At 40.5% G+C, this 21,168-nt stretch overlaps 1 protein-coding gene across 3 annotated transcripts in view; it reads left to right on the top strand.

Annotated features, from left to right (window-relative positions):
- The window catches only part of SEL1L2 (SEL1L2 adaptor subunit of ERAD E3 ligase), a 115,501-nt gene extending 110,658 nt beyond the window's left edge, over window positions 1-4,843 (top strand). For 2 of the 3 annotated variants that reach the window (XM_042980928.1, XM_042980927.1), the window contains 2 exons: window positions 4,372-4,500; window positions 4,635-4,843. In XM_042980928.1, the coding sequence (XP_042836862.1) occupies window positions 4,372-4,500; window positions 4,635-4,757 (252 nt within the window). In that variant the 3' untranslated portion in view covers window positions 4,758-4,843. The remainder of the gene's footprint in view (window positions 1-4,371; window positions 4,501-4,634) is intronic. The other variant, XM_007086803.2, reaches the window with a different exon arrangement.
- The last annotated feature ends 16,325 nt before the right edge of the window (window positions 4,844-21,168 follow it).

Here is a 21,168-nt window from a genome sequence, read left to right as displayed (position 1 = left end):
ATAACCTACCTACTCCCCTATGTATCTTCTAGGGTACTTTTCCTTCCCTCCCAACTAGAGACCTTGAACTTAACCCTCCTGACTTTCGATCATGTCACCCCATTTGCTAGAATGATCTTCTCCCACAGTTTTGACCATTAAAGACCCCTGAGTTTTTCAAAGAATAGTTCCATTATCATCTCCTCCATGAACCCTTCAATGAGCCCCCAGATTTGAAAGATATCTGCATCTGCTTCTAAACTACCGTGACACTGTGACTTGTTTTTCTTCACTTATTTATTCGCTCAAATATTTCTCATGTGCTTATTTTGTGTCGGGAAGCAATGTGCTTCATTCTAGGGATATAAGAACAAGACAACCTTCAAGGAGCTCATAGCCTACTATGGAAGAGATATGTCCATAGCTAAAGTGAAAGCCTAAAAAGGCACTAGTGGATGCTCACACAAATAAAGTAGTGTGAAAATGTTAAAGAGGGAACAGTGAATTCAGGTGGAAGGATCAGTACTGCCAGGTCTTGTTCTAAAATGATTTTATAACATGGACTATAAGAAACACATGACAAATTTCTTTAATGGAAGAAAGCAGGTATGTTTTAAGATAAGGACTAAGAAATCTATCCTAAATTAAGACAAAAGGAGGGGAGGAAGTAGCCTTTGCAGATGAGTTTCCAGTATATATAGTTAGACCTACCAGATAACACATTTTTGGGATCCTACAAAGAAAACAAAACCACATCTACTAAACAAATTATAAATAAACCTATCAAAAATAAGAGTAATTATGACACAAGGTATTTTCACTTCTCATTTGTCTGGTCTGACCACTTATAGAGTATTAGAGCTGAAGCTTTAAACACCAGAATAGAATTATTTTCTGGAAAGGACAAGTTCAAGTTAGATATTTAAAATGGCCTTCTCAGAAATATGACAGGACAAAACACACATCTCTTTAAAATGGCCATAACTCCTCTTGAAATAAATGGCTTATTACCTAATAAAATAATCAGAAATGTGCAAAATAGTTATGTGTGGATAACTTTATTTATTACAGGAAAAAAAACCCTACAAGCAAACAAACAAACTGCTTCAAAATAGAAGACATGCTCTGTAAACTGTCACATGGCAGTACACCACTGTAGTATGTATTTTATGGCCCAGTGACTAAGTGAGCAGGCTAGAAGTAGGCCATCTGAATGTGAATGTCAGTTCTGCCACTTATAAGTGACATGAATTTCAGTAACTGACTTAAACTCTCTGTGCCTCAGTTTCTTCATCTTTATAGTAGAGTTAATATCATCTGCCCTATGTAATTGTCATGAGGTTAAAATAAATTATGGTGGTAACTGGCATGCAATATGAGTATTTAATAAGCATTAGCCATTATTATGAAATACTATGCAACTATTAAAAATAAAAATATTATAGACTAAAGCAATATCTTAGGACATGGTATGTTGTTTGAAATATATTGTTAGATTAAGAAAGCAGAAGACAAAATATTGTGCAAGTTGAAAAATTCCTAAAAGTATGTATATTTGAATATATATATATATATATGAATGCTGGAAGGATGTGTATAAAATATTACCAGTATTTATCTATGTACAGTGAAATTGTAGGTGGGTTTTTAACACTTTTTTCAGCTCTATGTTTTCAAAGTTTTCTCCTATTAGTATATGGTATATTTATAGTTAGAAAACAAGAATAAACTATTCAAAAAATCTACCTCTGTCCTGGTATAAGAAGTTTTTGATGTCACCCAAAGATTCAGGGCTAGCAAACTCCTGCATCGTGTATATGAACAATTTTCATAAGCCAGATACTTTATTCCTGGAGAATTCTGTATTTTTGAATTATAAGAAGCTATTTTGAACATATGAACATTGGGCAATATTTTGGCAAACCTGATATTTTACTTGGAAACACATTATTTAACAAGAGACTGCAGATCGGTTTACATAATCTCCTCAATCATTGAATTTAAAGCAAAATAAGCTCAAATGTATCACAGGAAAGTTAAATGTAAGTGGATTGAGTGTGCAATGGACTTATTTAATGAACCCTGGCCATCATCAAAACACTTTTGAAAGGGAATTTTTTGTATGAATGACTTGGATTTCTTCCTAATAAGGATCAAAGAACAAGGAGCCTTTTCTAGAATCAGCTAATAAAATCTCTTTTATATGGGTTGCCCTAATTAACCAGTGGGTTCAGGAATTTCTTTCTCTGGGAATTTTTAAGAAAGACTTTCATGTCCCACCCCACCCCCACTGAGAATTGTGAGGCCCCTGGGTAAGGAGGGCACTTATCCCACCTTAATGGTACTTCTTGCTATTTTTTATTTCAAACTAAGCAACTGAATTGTGATGTTTGTGCCTGAAGAAATAAATAACTATTGCCTGCTTCAAATAAGAATGAATGCTTGAGATATTGACAAATGCTTTTGTTCCCTGAATGCCCTATTAAAGTCAATATGCCTTTCATGTGTGGGGGTGACACAGCCTTTATAATCTGCAGGGTGCTTTCAAAAGAACACCCACTGAATTTGTTGAAATTAGAGACACAAATTAGAGTTTTTACAACATCCATTTTCTCTGTTGCCAGGAAGATTTGTTCAGAACAATCTCTTGCATTTTAAGTTTTTAGCAAGAACATTCCTCTTTCTCCAACAAATCAATTTACAAGACCACAAAGCTTTGGGAAAAATTTAAGAAATAACAAGCAGAACACAGCTGAGAGAATACCACCCAAAACATGGGTTTAGCAGGGGCCGCAGGGATTCACAACTACTGCACTCTGTGTAATGGAGGTTTGGAAGACAGGGAGGACAAAGAGATGCAAGATAAACACAGTTTGTGAAAATGTCTCTTCTTATCCTTTTGAAACGAATCCAGAGGCACCCAGTAAAGTACAATAATGGGACTGGCCCAAGGCACTTCAACCTTTAGAACAACACTACTTAGCTTTTTCACTACTCTGTTTGGGAAATCAAGCAAAAGTAAAGCAAACAAATAAAAACAAGCCACAAGTAGGTGAAAATTAAAGAAAAGAAATTTACCTGCCATGGCATAATTTAATGGCGGGGAAAGATCCCTAAAAATATAGTATGTAATTTGAGGAATCAAAATTCCAGCCTGAGAAGTAAAAAGTTCATTCATTCATTCTATAAGTATTATCAGAGAGAAGCTATGTACTTGGCATTCCATTAGGCACTGGCAATTGAGGGGTAGTCCAGGTCCTTGAGGACAAGGACAAATGACCAAGCAAATTCTGTAACTTCAGGTATGAAAAGTACTATAAAGAAAACTAGGAATTTTAAATGCTTGTTAGGATCTGTATTGCTATTTGTTTGGGGGAGCTGGACTGTTGGCATCTAGTGTTCTACTTCTTTAACTGGAATCGTATCTAAAGTCTGGCCCCACAGTATCCAAGAAAGCTTTTTGTGTTAGTTTTCTATGTGTTAGTTTCTATGTTATAGCCATAATAAACTACCACAAATTTAGTGGCTTAGAACAACTCACATTAATTAATTATTTAATTTAACTTTTATTTATGAGAGAGAGAGAGTGCACAAGTAGGGGAGAGGGGCAGCAAGAGAGAGAGAAAATCTTAAGCAGGCTCCACGCTGAGCACAGAGCCCAATGCAGGGCTTCATCTCATGAACCATGAGATCATGACCTGAGCCAAAAGCAAGTCGGTCACTTAACCGACTGAGCCACCCAGGCACCCCACAACCACATTTATTATCTCATGATTTCTGGTTCAAAAGTCTGGGTGAGCTTGACCCATCCTGTGTAGTTTCACAGGCTAAAGTCAGTCTGTGTTCCTTACTGGGAGCTTTGGGGAAGAATCACTTCCAGGCTCACTCAGGTTGTTGGGCATATTCAGTTTCTTATGCTGTAGGACTGAGGGTCCCATTTCCTCGCTGACTGCCCACATTCCTTCTCATTCTTTCCATGAGGCCCTCCAGCAAGTAAGTTGAGCCCTTCCCAAATCTAGAAGCTACAACTTGTACTTCTGCCGTATCTGACTTTCTCTCCTGACCTCAGCCCTGAGAAAACTGTGTTTATGTGATAATATGTAGTACACCCAGATGTGATGATATGTAGTATGTGATAATATGTAGTACACCCTGATAATCTAGGATAATCTATTTTAAGATCTCTAGGTTTAATGACATTTTCAAAGTCCCCTTTGCCATGTAACATAACATATTCATAGGTTCCAAGGATTAGGACATGACGGCCTTGCCAGGGATGGGGGAGGTGGTGGGCTACCAAAGATAAATAACAATATTTCAAGTGATGGCTTCCATTTAATTACCCCTAAAGAATCTGCATTTAATGAGTCAGGGCTATTCTTCTATTTCTAGGACATTCACTTGGCCAGGAGATTGTATGATATGGCTGCTCAAACAAGTCCAGATGCTCACATACCTGTTTTCTTTGCTCTCATGAAACTGGAAACTGTGCATTTGCTCCAAGATATCCTGTTTTTTAAAGTAAGTTTGTCTCAAATAGGCCCCAAGTCTCTGAAAACTCCAATGAGCAGTTTTTGAATGGTGGGATGGAAGGAGATGACGGTTGTGTATGGAGGGGGAGGCTTGGATTTGTTTTGACAGAATGTCTCCTCCAGCAGTTTACGATGTGTTGGAAATGGATGAAATTGGACAACACCCTTGGACCATACTGGGATTTATTTGTGATTGGCCTAATTGTTGCTGTGCTGATCTTCTTGCTTAGAAATCGCTATGGGTAGAATCTGGACCACAGGAAAACCTGCTCATGGGAACAGTTCACTTCAAACTATCCTTGCTAAATAAAGAATTTCCTCATGAAACTCAAGAGTCTGCTGCAGATTTCTCACACAGGCCTGTGGTGGAAAATGGACAAAGCTTGAGACCTGTCTTCAGAAACCATTTCAGACTTCCTGCTTAGCTTGGGTGATCACTTGTGGGGGAGTGAGCTGCTGAAGACTGGTCACCTGAGGTTTCCTTACAAACTTGTCGTTGTGGTAATCTAGTCCCTAGTTAGGGATAATGGCCGCCCATTTTCACATTGTTATAACAGCCTCTTCCCTCTCAAGAGGACAAATGTGTTTCTTGGCTCCTACAGACATACAGAGATACAGAGGAGGAGGAGTTTGGGGAGGGCAGGAACACAGATCCCTCGGAAAATGAGAAAGATATAAATTTACAAATAGACCCTTCATCTCGGGGGAATGATCCCGTGAACCACGTCATGAGCATGTGGCATGCCATGTAGGGGGACTGGATCACACTTCTCCCCAAGGGGCCTTCTATCCAAGCTCCCTTAGCAGCTTGCAGTGAACAATGCCACCTGGGTCTGTCGAGTGTTGTACCCCTCTCTGCCATCCCTCACTAGAACCCTGCTCTCCCTTGGTCCCTGAAGACACCAGCCTCTGAGGACAGAGCTAAAAAGTCCAGTTCCCTGTTTCCCATGGCAGGAAGAGCAGGGACCTGGGGCTGGGAGCAGCATGGGCAAGAAGGGAGCAGGAGGCCCAGGACTTACGTCAAGGGCCAGGCTTGAATCTCAGCTCCACAACTCGTTAGCCTCTCTGAGCCTCAGTCTCCTGATCTGCAAAATGGGAAGATCTTAGCTGGTATGAAGATTAAAGGGATAACCTATGTAAAGGGCCTGGTGTTCTAGAAAGAACTCCACAAATGGTAACTTCTAATACTCTGTAAAACCTCATGGAAAATTGGTTGGAAGATGGGGACAGCGGAGTTGATAATAATCTGTGTGGGCTCAGTGCCGTGCAGTTAGTCCTTCAGCCAAAATCCTGGGTGTTTTGGTGGGAAAAGATCATGCTTGCCTACTTGGAAATCCACCCCCAGGACAGGAAAAGAGTTAGTTAATAATGTCAATCATAATCAGAAAGAAGAATGAAAAGGTGAGAGAACACTGAATGTGGGACCAAACAACATGGATTTAAGACCCAGCTCTGTCCCTTGGTAGCTCTATGTATGACTTTGGGCATAATTTCTCCAAATCTCAGTTTTTCCTCCATTAAATGGGATTATGTCCTGCCTCACTGGAGAACTGTGAGGTTTACATAAGCCTGACTTCAAAAATGCTTTATAAATACTACACATACAAATACTAGCTACATCAGTTATGTGGCCATGAATTAATCCTGGCCTGAGATCCAAGTGTTTAGAATTTCCTGGACAGAATCCCTGACTAACTAGAGAGTTCAACTTCTGAAGGAACTTTTATTTACAAACATGCAAAGAAGGAGCAGGCATCTAAACCTCCAGTTAGGGCCTAATGGACAAGACAGCAGTGAATTATATCCCACAGGTGTCTGCAATGCAAAGATGTCAGAGACGGGTATAAGGGCAAAGAGGGGAGTGTGGAAAACAAAATAGGGAAGTCCTGGCTCAAAGTCTAGAAGTGAGTTTCTTAAAAGAAAAGCTTATGAAAATAACTGCAGGCAGGGAAGAAAGGGAGATTCTTTGTGGCTTGCTGTGTACAGAAGAACACTGTTAGAATTATAGAAGCAAGGGCGGTATGAGCTCATAAATTTCCCATTTCAGCTAACCGTTCCAACTAAATGTGACAAAGGCTTTGAAAGTATGAGCAGCTTAGGGTGTTTGAATCATTCAAGTTCCATTTCTAAGCCTCCTCTCTGGAGCCTCTGCAGAGGCGCCCAGGTGCACGGATGGGCACCTGCTGTACCTGCTGTACCTGGGTGCTGTAGCTGGGTGATGACTGGCCAAGGGAGAAAGAGCCCCCGCCTGTCAGCCACTTCTACTTCCTGGTTACAACAATCCCACCCCCACCACGGGCACACAGAGTCCCTATTCCTTCTGCTTCTGATAGCTTTAGACAAAAACTGATGATAGACTACAAGGAAACTTTTTTTTTAAACTCAAATTTTCTTTGTAACTCCCTTTTCCCTCTACATTTCCTTCCCTGATTCTTTATTAAATCAGAGTAAGTATTCAAGTCAGCAACTTTTTGTAGAGAGAGTAAGGGGCAGGAGGGAGAGAGAGAGAGAGAGAGAGAGAGAGAGTGAGAGAGAGAGAGAGAGAGAACGAGTGGGAGAGGGGCAGAGAGAGGTAGGGACAAGGGATCTGAAGCAAGTGGGCTCCTTGCTGACAGGAGAGCCCCATGTGGGACTGGAACGCATGAACCGTGAGATCATGACCTGAGCCAAAATCAGATGCTTAACCAACTGAGTCACCCAGGTGCCACAAGTCAATAAATTTTTTAAAGGTCAAGTAAATTATATATATATATATATATATATATATATATATATACACACACATATATATGTACACACACATATATATATGTGTGTGTATATATATATATATATATATATATATATATATATATATATTAGAGCAAGGGTCCACAGTCATTTTATGAGGAGCATGCTTTTAGAATTCTACACTTTTCCCCACATCCTAAGTGATGGGTTTTAACAACTGTGGCCATGAGTGGCTGGGAAAAAGAAGAGAAGAAAGTCCTGAGGGAAGCAGAGGCAGGTGGTACTGGCTTGCCACATTCCCTTCTCTGGGCATCCCAGGAAGCACAGAGAACAGGCTGTGGTGAGGCTAAAAAGAGGAAAAAGGAACTCTTACGGAACACCTGCATGTGCCACACTCTTGTGTTTTTCTCTTTCCTTTCCACCTTCATGATGAGGCTGGAGGTAGATTTAAGTACCTCTGTCTTGCACAGGAGGAAAACAAGGCTAGGAGAAGCTACATAACTTGTTAAGATCATGTTACAACGTGGTCACATAATAATAAATAATGAAGCTAGAATTTGAGTCCAGATCTGACTCCAAAATACATTATTTCCCCTGTATTACTGTTGCAGTTATTTCTTGCTGCTTAACAAACTACTCAAAGCTTAGTGACTTAACCACCATTATATCTCAGGCATTTAAGCAGGGCATGGCTGTGTGATTGTTCTGTTCCACATGGCCTTGACGGAGCCACTTGTCAGTGTTCAGCCAAAGAACAGGCTGTTCTAGAGAGTCCGAGACAGTTCAACACACCTGGCACCTTGGTAAGGTGGCTAGAAGACCAGCCTTAACTATGAGGGGTGATCACAGTGCCTATATGTCATGATCTCTTCAACATGATGGACAGAGTCATGGGACTTTTTACATAGCAGCTCAGGACTCCCAGAAAGTATTCTCAGAGTCCCAGGCAGAAGCTGCAGGTTTCAACCCTCAGAAAGTCCTAGGATATCACTTCTGCCACATTCTATTGGTCAAACATTAGACTTCATCTCTCATTGGGAGCAGCAACAAAGAATTTGTAGCCATATTTAACCTACTACAAATATACTGTTGAAAAACCTACCAACGGGGACAAAAACCTATCAAGGATTATATAAATTCACTGAGACACTGAGCTACTTATCTTGGAGGACAGGATTGTCGGTGAAGTGGAATTCTTCTTCCATTTTGTAGATATGCCTGTGTCTGATTACTGCTTCAGAACGATGTATCAACCATTAGCAGAAAATGTTTAAAGGCAAAACCTTATATTTTAATACTAGCTGATGAATAATTCCTGTATCAAAAAAGAAATGCAGGTGTAACCGAAGTGAATGTATTGGCAAATGCCAGGAGTATGTTGAAAACAATGAATGCAGTAGGTACACTGTGGCTTGCCTGCTTCATTCAGCCTGGAATCCCTTGGTGAGGAGGGAACGTGGGAAATGGTCAGTTTCTGCTGGGCCCTCCCTTATGCCCAGTCTACCTGCTTCTGGCTCCTCCATGGTAAAGGGAGCACAGGTGACAAGAGGTGTGGCTTAAGGACTAGGAAAAATTATACTAAACCTGCCCAGAAGCCATCCTGCAAAGGTGCCCGCTGAGCATAGCAGTTCACCATGTCCGCTCCCATAGAGCACTTTTGTGGTTTTCTTGGGGACTCCCCTGCTGGGAATTTTCTTTGTTTGGGGTCGCCTGAAAGCAAAGCCTGAGACAAGGATTGGCGCCTAGATAGTTCATTTGGATGGTGATCCCAGGACTCAGAGTGAGGGAGTGAGAAGGATGAAAAGCCATAAAAAAGTGAATTATTGAAGCCACCGCTGTGGGCAGTGGGGGTTCTGTCCTACCAAGATCTGAAAAGTGTACAAAATACCTCCTGCAACTGTCTGTCTAAAAGACAAGAGGATGGGGCACTTGCTCACCAGCACCTCCTCTATCATTTGAGGGTTGCTCCAAAGGCTGAAATAACTACCCCTCACCCCTTCAGCTATTTCTCAGAGGCTTTGGGGAAATCTCTGAGATAGAACAAACACCTGTGCCTTCCCTTAGTGCTGGACACAAGTTAGCAGGGGTCTGAGGTTGCAAGGAAAGGCCCTCCGTAGCTGCAGTTGAAATCAGAGCTGAGCAGTAAAAGCCTCACAAGTGGGGCCTCCTGAACCCCAGACCTCTGCTCATCCATCAGCCCATCCAAAAGACTCTCCAGTGGGACTCTCTACCTGTGGTAGGCTGAATAATGGTCCCCCAATGTTACCCATGTCCTAATCTCTGGAACCTGTAAACGTTACCTTTTATGTCAAAAACAGCACAAAACTTTGCAGAAGTGGTCACATTATAGATTGTTGAGATGGGGAGACTATCTTTGATTATCCAGGTGGACCTCAAAATGCAATCACAAGTATCCTTATAAGAGAGAGGCAGAGGGAGATTTGACACAGAAGAGGAGGAGCCAATGTGACCACAGAGGCAGATATTGGAGTTATATGGCCACAAGCCAAGGAATGAAACAGCCACCAGAAGCTGGAAGAGGCAAGGCATGGATTCTCCCCTAGAGCATATGGAGAGATGTGGTCTGGCCAACACCCTACTCTAACTTCAGACTTCAGACCTCCGGAACTGTGAGGGAATAAATACCTGTCATTTTAAGCCACCAATCTTGTGGTGATTTTTTAAAAAAATACTTTTTAACGTTTATTTATTTTTGAGAGAGCACAGGAGGGCAGAGGAGGGGAAGAGAGAGAGACAGAGACAGGCTCCAGGATTCAGGAAGCAGGATCCAGGCTCCAAGCTGTCAGCACAGGGCCCAATGTAGGGCTTGAACTCACAAACCATGAGATCATGACCTGAGCCGAAGTCAGATGCTTAACCGACTGAGCCACCCAGGTGCCCCTCTTGCGGTGATTTTTTTTTTTTTTTTTACAGTGGTCCTAGGAGATGAATGCAGTATCCTCTCTCAAGGTGGCTCTAAGCTGGCTCCTTTCCTTGTGTGCTTCATTTGGTCCCTGAGGAGTACACATTCTTGCCCCTGCTCTCAGTGGAAATGCAGACAGCTCTGAGGACAGCCCATTATCAGAGGATACTTAAAAGCAGTCTCATGGTATTTGATACTAGCTTATGAATAGTTTCTGTCTCAAAAAGAAATGCAGGTGCCAGCGAAGTAAATAGATTGACCAATGTAAGGAGTATGTTGAAAGAACTGAATGCACTAAGTAGGCTGTGACCTACTTAGCGAGTGAGGAGTAAGGAGGAAAGGAATTCTCCTCTTGCTCTGTTGGTCTCATTCTCTCTCTCCCCTCAGACAGGTAGCCATGGCCTCTCCTCAGTAGGCATGTGTTACCCTTCAATCCACCATATCCCCTACACTCCAGGGGCCACAGATCAAGTTCTCCAAGTAGTTTCCCTAGAGCCCCTCTCTTTTTGTTAAAGAGGAGAGCTCCCTCTTTCCCTTCCCCTTGGGAAATACAACAGCAATCATAAAACTCCTTGCAAGAAAAACTCCTTGCCTCCACTGTCCTCCTTCAGGCCTCAAATACCCCAGCCCTCACTCTCTACCACGGTGCAAATCCATCTAGGACAGGCAGCCCCCGGTTTAGAAAATTAACTCCTTTCAACAACTCTCAGCCTGTGGGCCTCAGCACAAATATAGGCACCTATCTTATCACCTAGAAATCCCTATGTGACAATTTCATTACTGGGAAGTATGCTTAGAGCTGGGACAAGTGAACAGCTTGCTCCAGCCAGGAACTAATGCCATGACCCCCATTAAGTCATGTCTAACTGTGCCAGGAACTAATGCTGTGACTGCCATCAAGTCACATCCCCACTCAGGCTTTGCTAGTTTCTTTCTCAGGAAATTAAAAGGTTAGAGGAGTCTCCAATTCCAAAGCCACAGCACTGTCAGTGATGTGCACATGTGCAACTTCAGAGCTAAGATGGACCCCCTACCTATGACAGATTAGACAGAAAAGACTCCTTCAGTTTGTAATAGGTTCATAAAAATAGTCTTTGCCAACTCTATACCTCAGCCACAAAAAAAAACAAAAACAAAAACAAAAACAAAAAACCTGAGGCATCAGAAAGGGAATTTAACTTTTTAAAATAAAAGTTATCATTACAAAAGAAAGGAAGGAAGGAAGGAAGGAAGGAAGGAAGAGAAAGAAAGAAAGAAAGAAAGAAAGAAAGAAAGAAAGAAAGAAAGAAAGAAAGAAAAAATAAGAAAGAAAGAAAGAAAGAAAAAGAAAATATAGGATGAGTGGAGACATCAATCTTGGATTTCACATGAAATTTTGCTCCATATGGGGCTATAGGTTTTCCCACCATTTCTGTCTTCCCTTCATTCCTTACTCTGCCAGAATGAATTCTTTCCCCATGGAGTATTTTGCCTGAATGATTAATATTAAAAAAAACTATTCACCACATGAAAAACTGTATCCTTTTCATAAGAAAAGGTACCAACCCATAGCAACAATAAATGTGTCATAATAAGAATAGCTTGTTATTAACAAGAAAAAAGTAAAAACTAAAAATAGTGATTCCACTAGAACTAACTTGAGGAAAAAGTCATGTGCTAAATACGCCATTTCCAGAGGCACAATATACCTGAAGTGTTTATAGTTCCCCAAATTCCTGTGCTCCAAAAGCATTTCTTCAGGGCCTTCTTCAGGGAAAACCCAAGCTAAATAATCTGTTGAAAAAGGAATTGTCACATCTTCCAGATAAGAATATTCTGGCTCGGAGAACAGATCAGCAGCTTGCCCAGGGTCACACTGCTGGTTAGGGGCAAACTCACAGCCAACCCCAAAGCCAGTGTTCTTTCTTCCATTTTATTCCTCCCATCATCCTACTTTATTATCTTATTGTCAAATATAGCTTTTAATATGACATCTATTATTTTTCACTTTTGCTATTAAAAATATTAAAGTAGACTTAAGTTAAAATTTACATAAGCTTCTTTTAAAAAATCCTTTAATCATGTTTTAAAAGCATCACAGTGCAAACCTTGCCAACATACACAAATCCAAAAGGCTATCATTAATCTTGCCATGTGACTCATGGACAACTCAAAATGGAATGTGAAATACTGATTGTGATCAATCAATTCTATTGACCAATACTATTGATTATTCTCTGAACTACACTGACTTTCCACACTATCTGATTTTCTCTCCCATCCCCCCCCCCACTATGTAAGTTTCTCCCTTTTCCAGATGGACAGTATCTGTCGCAGATACCATCAGTGCCCCATCTGGGTCCCCTCAGCCCAGTTCTGAGATCACCCTAATCTTTCATGTACAGTCCCTGCCATCTATGGTTTCCTATCTCCAGCACCTGCATTCCTCTGTCTGAGTAGGCTCCCTGACTGCAGGAGGATTCTTGACCACACACAAGACAGGCCAGAAGTGCCAGGGAGCTATACCTCCCAGGAGCATCCCTCAACCGAGGAACAGGAATTCCCCAGTTTCTTTGCCCCTAGTAAGCTGATTTAGAGTCTCTCACAAGGTGTCCAGCAGGCTTGAACCCCAGCTGTCCACTGTAGTAACCTACTCATTTTTTATTGGCTTTCTCCCTTCCATTCTTCTACTCCCTCACCTTCCCACTCCCTTTCCAAATAAACTACTTGCCCTCAAATATTTGTCTCTGAGTGTGTTTTTTTGGGGAACTTAAACAAAGAAAGAATCTAAGGAAAGATCATGTTAAAAATACCAGAAGACAGGGGCGCCTGGGTGGCGCAGTCGGTTAAGCGTCCGACTTCAGCTAGGTCACGATCTCGCGGTCCGTGAGTTCGAGCCCCGCGTCAGGCTCTGGGCTGATGGCTCGGAGCCTGGAGCCTGTTTCCGATTCTGTGTCTCCCTCTCTCTCTGCCCCTCCCCCGTTCATGCTCTGTCTCTCTCTGTCCCAAAAATAAATAAAAAACGTTGAAAAAAATTAAAAAAAAAAATACCAGAAGACAGAAATAATAACCAAGTTGGGAATAAAATCAGCATCTATTTATATACCCACTAGATTATACACTCTGTGGGAGCAGGGACTGTTTATGATTTGTTCACCATTGTATCTTCAGCACCTAGCACCAGACCTGTATATAATTGGTCTCAAATACTTTTTAAATGAGTGAACGAATGAATTCATTAATGAACAAATGGGTGAGAATTCTTAGCTCTCTCCTAAGGTTCTTCAGACTTTAAGATAAGTTATCCAATTAGTGCCAAAGAAAGGACTGAGATTATAAAAGAGGAATCTAAACTAATGTAATAATTGAACAATCATCTGTAAGATTTTAATGAATGGAAACATACATCTTGCACTTCAATAAGATGTCAAAATATAGAGAGGTTAATTTTCCCTAAATAATCCTTAAATTATATAAATACCATCAGAATGCTTTTAACCTATATAAGTTACTTCTAAAGTTTATAAGGAAAAATAAACATAGATGCATAGTAAGGACAGTTACAGAAAAGGGGAGAGAATGAGGGAGAAATAGCTACATTAGCCAATAAAATATAAAGGTATGACAATTAAGCCATTTGAATAAGATAGAACAGAATAGAGCATCCACAAATGACTCAAATACATAAAGTGACAATTCAAATCAGTGAAATCCATTCAAATGATAGGTTATTAAGAATTGCATGCAATGTAAAGTAGCCTGTAGAGTGCGAGGGACTCAAATCCCTACCTCACAATTTACATGAAAATGAATTCTAAACACGCAGCTGTTTAAATGTAATAAACATGCAAAAGTATTAGAAGAAAACGTGTGTTTGCTTGCTGTCACCATCTAGGATGCAAAGCTATTTTTTGACATGGTTGGATAAGTACTCACAAACAGCTCCTCTATGCTATGCTGAGACTCTTGATTTTGGCTCAGGTCATGATCTCACGGTTCGTGGGATTGAGCTCCTCGTCAGGCTCTGCACTGACAGTGTGTAAACTGCTTGGGATTTTCTCTCTCTCTCTCTTTTTCTCTCTCCCCTTCTGCCCCTCCTCCACTCACTCACTGTCTTTCTCTCTCTCTCAAAATAAAAAGAAAATGTTTTTAAAAATGTGGTATATCCATACAATGGAATATTATGCAACAATAAAAGAAATGAAGTACAGATACTTACAACAACATGGATGGATGAACATTAAAAGCTGTATGGTGAGTGAAAGAAGCCAGTCACAAATGGTCACATGTTGTGTGATTCCATTTACATGAAATATCCAGAACAGGCAAATACACAGAGACAGAAAGTAGATTAGTTATTACAGGGCCTGGGAGAGATTAGAGAGTGACTAGTAATGGGTGCAGTGCTTCTTTTGGAGGTGACAAAAATGTTCTAACATTAGATACTGATAATGGTTGCACAACTCTGTGAAAATACTAAAAACCATTGAATCATTCACTTTAAAAGTTTGTGGCAAATAAAGCTGTTATTAAAAAGTAAATAAATGGACATAGATATAATAAAATCTTTTTTTAATATATCTTTTTTTAAGTTTATTTATTTTGAGAGAGAGAGCGAGAGCACAAGAGGGGCAGACAGAGGGGGAGAGAGAGAATTCCAAACAAGCTCCACTCTGTCAGTGTAGAGCCTGATGAGGGGCTTAAACTCATGAACCGTGGGATCATGACCTGAGCCGAGGTCAAGAGTTGGACACTCAACTGACTGAGCCACTCAGGCATATGATGAAATATTAACAGTTATTAAGGTAGGATTTGGAGAATATAAATGTTATTTTATTCTTCAAATTTTAACTTATAAATATTTCTAAGTTAAAAGAAATTGGGACAATTGTCTGGGACAATTGATGGTTTAGGGGAAAAATCAGGTTATTCCCTCACTCCCTCCAGCATAGACAGTTGGTGCTCATCAATAAATATTCCACATGCTCTCCTCCTACATTTCCCAGCTGTCATTGTGGCTATGCTGGGCCCATGTGACTAGTTCTAGCCAATGAATTGTGAGTGGATATAATATTTGTTACTTCTAGGCTGAGGCAATCAAAAGTGAGTGTGGTTCTTCCATCCCTCCTTTCCCTGCCAAGAATACCTTAGAAAACACAGGATAAGAACGTCATAGCACAAGATGGAGGGAACACGAATCTGAGTCACCAGATAGAAACCCTCTCTCCCCATCCTATAGACTTCTCCTGTAGGAGAAATTAATTTTTGTTGTGGAAGCTACTGGTACTTCAGAGTTTATCTGTAACTGCTTCCTAGTCTAGACTAAGTCTAACTAAAATAAATAACAGATAGATTAAACCAGTTTGTACAGAACCATTAAGAAATAGCCAAGAAAAAATAAAAACAAACTCAAAAAAATGTTTAACATCCCAGCATGAAGAAATACTTTTTTTTTTATGAAGAACTAATTTTTAAGCACCAAAGCAATGAAAGTTATCACAAAGGAAAATTTGTAAAGATAGAAATAAAACAAAATTTTGGCACGTTAACAAAGCCACCACATACAAAATGACAGAAGTGTGGGAAAATGTCTGGGATAAATGTGCCAGAGAGTTAAGGTCCTTAATATTTAAAATAAACTATGAAATAGAAGAAGAAAAGGACATGAAAATACAAATAATTTAAAACATAATCAACATTGACATGTGCTATATTTGCAGGCACTATGCATTATATTATTCTTCCTCACAGTAATTCTATAAAGGGGGTATTCATATCATTTCCATTTTAAAAAGACATAACAGGTTTGGTGAAGCATTTTACAAGGCTCAAAACTCACATAGCTAGTAGGTGTATCTGAACTTGAATCTTAATGAATGCCAGAACTAGCCGCTACCCTTTCACAGGAAAACACATGTACTCATACTTAATAATCAAATTAACATCATGGAAAACAATGATATATTATGATGCAATTATCAAATTGGCAAAGATCAATTAAGTAATTACAACTGAAATAGTGAGGGTGTGGTTAAGACATTCATTCACTCACTCCTCATTCATCTACAATTTTTAAACATTCAATAATTGTTGAACATCCACTAGGAGCCAGGTACTTTCTAGGTGCCTAGAATATAATAAGGGCAAAGTGGACCAAAATCTTTGCCTTGCTGGAGCTGCCCTCTATTCAGCTAAGAGAAGATATATATTTGTACAACTTTTCTAGGATACAGCTTAACAGTAATCATCAAGAACTCTTGGGGCCCCTGGGTGGCTCAGTCGGTTAAGTGGCTGACTTCGACTCAGGTCATGATCTCGCAGTTCGTGAGTTCGAGCCCCACATCGGGCTCTGTGCCAACAGCTCAGAGCCTGGAGCCTGCTTCGGAATCTGTGTCTCCCTCTTTCTCTGTACCACCCCCCGCTCTCAAAAATAAATAAACACTTAACAAAGTCAAAAAAGGGGCACCTGGGTGGCTCAGTCAGTTAAGCGTCCGACTTTGGCTCAGGTCATGATCTCACGGTTCATGGGTTTGAGCCCCGAGTCGGGCTCTGTGCTGGCAGCTCAGAGCCTGGAGCCTGCTTCGGATTCTGTGCCTCCCTCTCTCTCTTTCCCTCCCCTGCTCATGCTCTGTCTCTCTCTCTCTCAAAAACAAATAAACATTAAGAAAAGAAAAAGAACTCTAAATATGTTCATGCATGTTAATCTAGTAATTCCACTTAGTAATTTGTGCTATTCATCATGTATATATAGTTCTCTATAATAGAAAAAAGGTTGGAAAAGATATAATACTACAAATCAGAAATCTTTTACTAATGTGTGATACACTCACATGATTAAATGTTACATTGTCTTTAAAAAGGTTTTTTTTTAAAGTGTATTTATTTCGAGAGAGACAGAGACAAAGAGTAAGTGTGCCTACGGGGGGGGGGTGGGGTGGGCAGAGAGAGAGGGAAAGAGACAATCTCAAGCAGGTGCCATGCTAAACATGAAGCCCAATATGAGGCTCATTCTCACGACTGTGAGATCACAACCAGATTACAACCTAAACCGGTATCAAGAGTTGGATGCTCAACCAACTGAGCCACCCAGGTGTCCCCCAAATTATGTTTTTTAAAGAACGACAGGAAAATGCCCATTATATGTGAAAAGGGCAGAATGGCAAATGATATACTATATGATTTGATTTTTATTATCTAGTTAGTAAAATACTGGACAGATATGAACTAAAATTTTAATGGTGATTAATAGGATTTCAAGGCTTTAAGAATTATCATTTCCCCAAATTTCCACAATAAACATGTATAACATTTATAATGATGGTATGGGGTAATTAGGAAAAATGTTTTCTAAAAAGTCTTGGTCATCTTTGAAGGGCCAGGTCAAATGGGAAGGAAGAACCCTGCCAGTGCAGTATTTATTTCTTACTGGGTACATTCTTCCTGGACAATTGCATCCAGCATTCTCCATCCTCTCTGCAGCCTCCAAGCCAATCAGTCAGTCATGGATTCCTATTGACTACCACCTCTTAGATTTCTCATCCTTCTATTTCAGTCTATACTCACCCTCATCACTGTCCATCAATCTGTCCGGGATGCCTCCCACATCTCATCTGGACTCTCAGATCTCAGGATCTAAATATTCTATCTCCCCTATGGCATTCCTCACACTGTATCCAGAGTGATGTTTAAAAAAAAGAAATTATGTATCACTCCCTCAGTTAAAACTCTTCAATGACTCTACATTGCCTTCAGGATGAAGGTCAAACCCCCTATTATTAGTTTGGGTTCCCCTGAAGCAAACCTGGAGACAAGAGCTTGGTATGTATAATCACTTTGTCTGGGCCATAGAAAGCATTCTGAGTTATTTATTACTACCTAATTAATTCTAAAATCATATTTTTCCAAAATTTAACACCTCCAAAACTAGGATACAACTCACAATGAACAGTATTTAGAATTGAAAAAAAAAAAAACAAAAAAAACCCCTCCTGTATTGTTTTTGTTCTGCTCTACTTGACTGAGGCCCCTAAATAACCACGGCCCTTTCATTACACCCCAGTACCTGGCATAATGTCTGGGACCTAGAAGTCACAAATGAATTGGTGGAATAAATGAGATAACAAAGTCTTCCCTGGTACCATTCCTACTGCCCACCCCATAAGACTGCACATCATCTCTCTCCTCTGAATTCCCAAGGCACCTTGGCCGGACCTCTTTTCTGAGTCTATCTCAAACTATAGTGAAGTGTCTGTGTTACCCTATACCACCAAAATGAAGGCAAGGCCCCCATCTTACTTATCTGGGGATCACTACACACTGTTATGTACAGTGCTTTCACATAAGCGTCTCAATCAAAGTACTTTTGTTTGAAAAAAAAAAAAGTACAATATCAGCTTCACTGTGGTCTCCAGTCAGCCCAGCTGTTGAACTCGGTGAGGGCAGAGATTAGGTTCCTTCTCATCTCAATAAGCACTAAATGATGAACTTGTCCACACCAACCTTTCTTCCTCTCCAACCCAGTCTGACACACCCTCCCTCTCCAACACAAGTTCATCACGAAGCACACACAGACTCATATGTTTTTATAACCAATATAGCAGCAGAAGCCCTTCAAGTTTCCCAGCTATAACAGAAGGGAGGTTAAAATAGGGTCTGTGATTCACATAGGAGTTTTCTCTCTGCAGGAAAGCTGTTGCTCTAGAGCAGGTTATAAAGCTTTAAAACACACACACACCACCACCACCACCACCACCAAATTAAACCAGAATCTTGGGGAGAGGGATCCAGGCCAGCCAGCCAGTACTTTTCAATTCTGAATGTGCAGTCCCCTGTAATCTGCAACACAGAATCTTGCTTTATACAAATTCAGCATAAGGGGTGACTCCCAAGTTTTGCAAAGAACTCAATAATGGAAAACCCTGAAATGGAGCACTGTGTGAGACCTTGAGAATGTTCATTTGCCATACTTCACAACTCTACCTCTAACTAGCACAGGGGAGGTGTGGCAGCTGGGCCTCAGTGCTGCTGGGGTTGCATGAATGACATCAAGCCTGCCACAGGTCCGTAGATAAGACTCTGGAACACCTACCTTCCAGACCAGACTCTTCAGGACCAGCTAGTGACCTCAGACAAATCTGTCCCTCTGTGGAAGTCAGTTTCCTCAACTGCAAAACAAGACTTCTCTGATGTCTTATAGCTCAAAAATTTTATGATTCTAATCTAGCCTCTTAGACAAGAAAAGTCTATAATAGAAAAATGTTTAAAAATCCTTTCATGTGTGGCAAGAATAGAATTATTTCTTAGACTGTGAGGTTTAATTTAATTCTTAGTTTTTGTTTTAAATTTTTTGACACCCAATTACCTTCATCCAGCATTGGTGCCTGTTTTGATAAACATTTTTTTTTTTTTTGTATTGTGTGCTTGTGTGTGTGAAATGAGTTATCCTAACTTGTATTTCATTAATCAGAAAATAATGTCTAGGTAAAGTGCCTCTAAAAAAGAAACATTCAATCTTCATCTAGTAGGGCATTAGAACAAATCTCATTTAACTGAGATCTATTTGAATTTTGCCACAGCGGCTAAACAGCTATCTGAGGTTCTGCAATTTATTCTTTTTTAAAAAGGGATAGTGACTTTAAGCAGTATCTGTTTATTAATCAATCTTCTTGTGTGAGCAAGAGGGAATTTTATGTAGGATAAATGGTAAGCTAGCATCACTAAAGAAGTCAATAATTTATTCTTGAAAGCATCTCTAAAACTCATTCTGCCTAGAATAATAATAGCTAACATATGATTATGGGCCAAGCACTGTTCTAACCGAATATATTATTAACTCATTTGATCTTCAGAGCTACCTTCCCGGGAGGATAGTGTATCATCTTCCTTCTTTTACAGAAGAGGAAACTGGGTCAGGTAACTTGTCCAAGGCCACACATTCAGGACAACCAGGTCAGAGTCCATGCTCTTAACCAATGCACTGGACTGCCTTGAGAAAGTTCATAAACAATTTTTCAGGTGAGTAGAATCTGACAATTGTATGTAGGCTTTACCACAACTATTCAATTTAAGAAGCCTATACAATGCCTAGCATTATCTAGCCTAATGTTCCCTCAAACAGGTTCAAGTTTTTGTAAGGTATTCCTTGATAAAAAGGATTATTGGGTTATTAAGTCTGGAACTGACATCACTTCATTAGGCCATGCTGGTATCTAATGGCAGCTGGACATCTTGCCTGGACTTGAGACCTCCCATTCCAGTGTGATGCCCAGTCAGCACTGCTGCAGGCCCTGCTTTTACCTCCCAACATGGTTCTAGTCTTATTCTCTAGGATCAAGCCCTTCTGTTTACCAGTCCCAGCAATTGTGTTCCTGTCCTGTTATCCATATCCAAGTGCTTTGTCTGATACCCAAATTCCATCAGAATAAGAATCTATCCTTGAAGTTCAATCAAGTGGCTGATGCTTGGGATTTGCTGCTGAATGGGCCCAATGCAACTGCTCATCTTTCCAGTCTCCTACTGTTTGCTGTGCTCACAGAATCCACACCCCCTCCCCCATTATTTGCCTGGTGGTGACTCCATCTGGGAGTTCCCTGAGATTGATGAAACCCTGGTTACAGAAGTGCCAGTGCTTCCAAGAGCTGAATATTTAGCTGAAGAGGCAGAACTCATGGACAGGAAATAACATACAAAGTGCTAAAGGAGAGAGAACTAACAAAAGTTCAAGATAATCTGGGATAAAGAGACAAGGTGAACTTGAGCTGGATTTAAAGGATGGCTGAGCTTAGAGCAGAAGGGGCCCAGAAGAGGTTGGAAGCAGGCAGCTGTGCAGGGACAGATTCAAGCACAGGGCTAGCATGTGTTGAAGACAGTGACAGAATTGCCTGCCTGGTTCTACACTAGTTGGGGTGGGAGAGGAGACATGGAGGGAAAGAGTGGTAGTTCTTGCAAGGCTTTGACGCCCCCAGAGAAGGCAGAATAAAATTGTTAATTGCACTAGGTTTGCCACATACAAGACTAAAGTCACAT

Source organism: Panthera tigris, chromosome A3, assembly GCF_018350195.1.
Source record: "Panthera tigris isolate Pti1 chromosome A3, P.tigris_Pti1_mat1.1, whole genome shotgun sequence".
NCBI lineage: Eukaryota > Metazoa > Chordata > Mammalia > Carnivora > Felidae > Panthera > Panthera tigris.
This window is presented reverse-complemented; position numbering and strand designations above follow the sequence as displayed.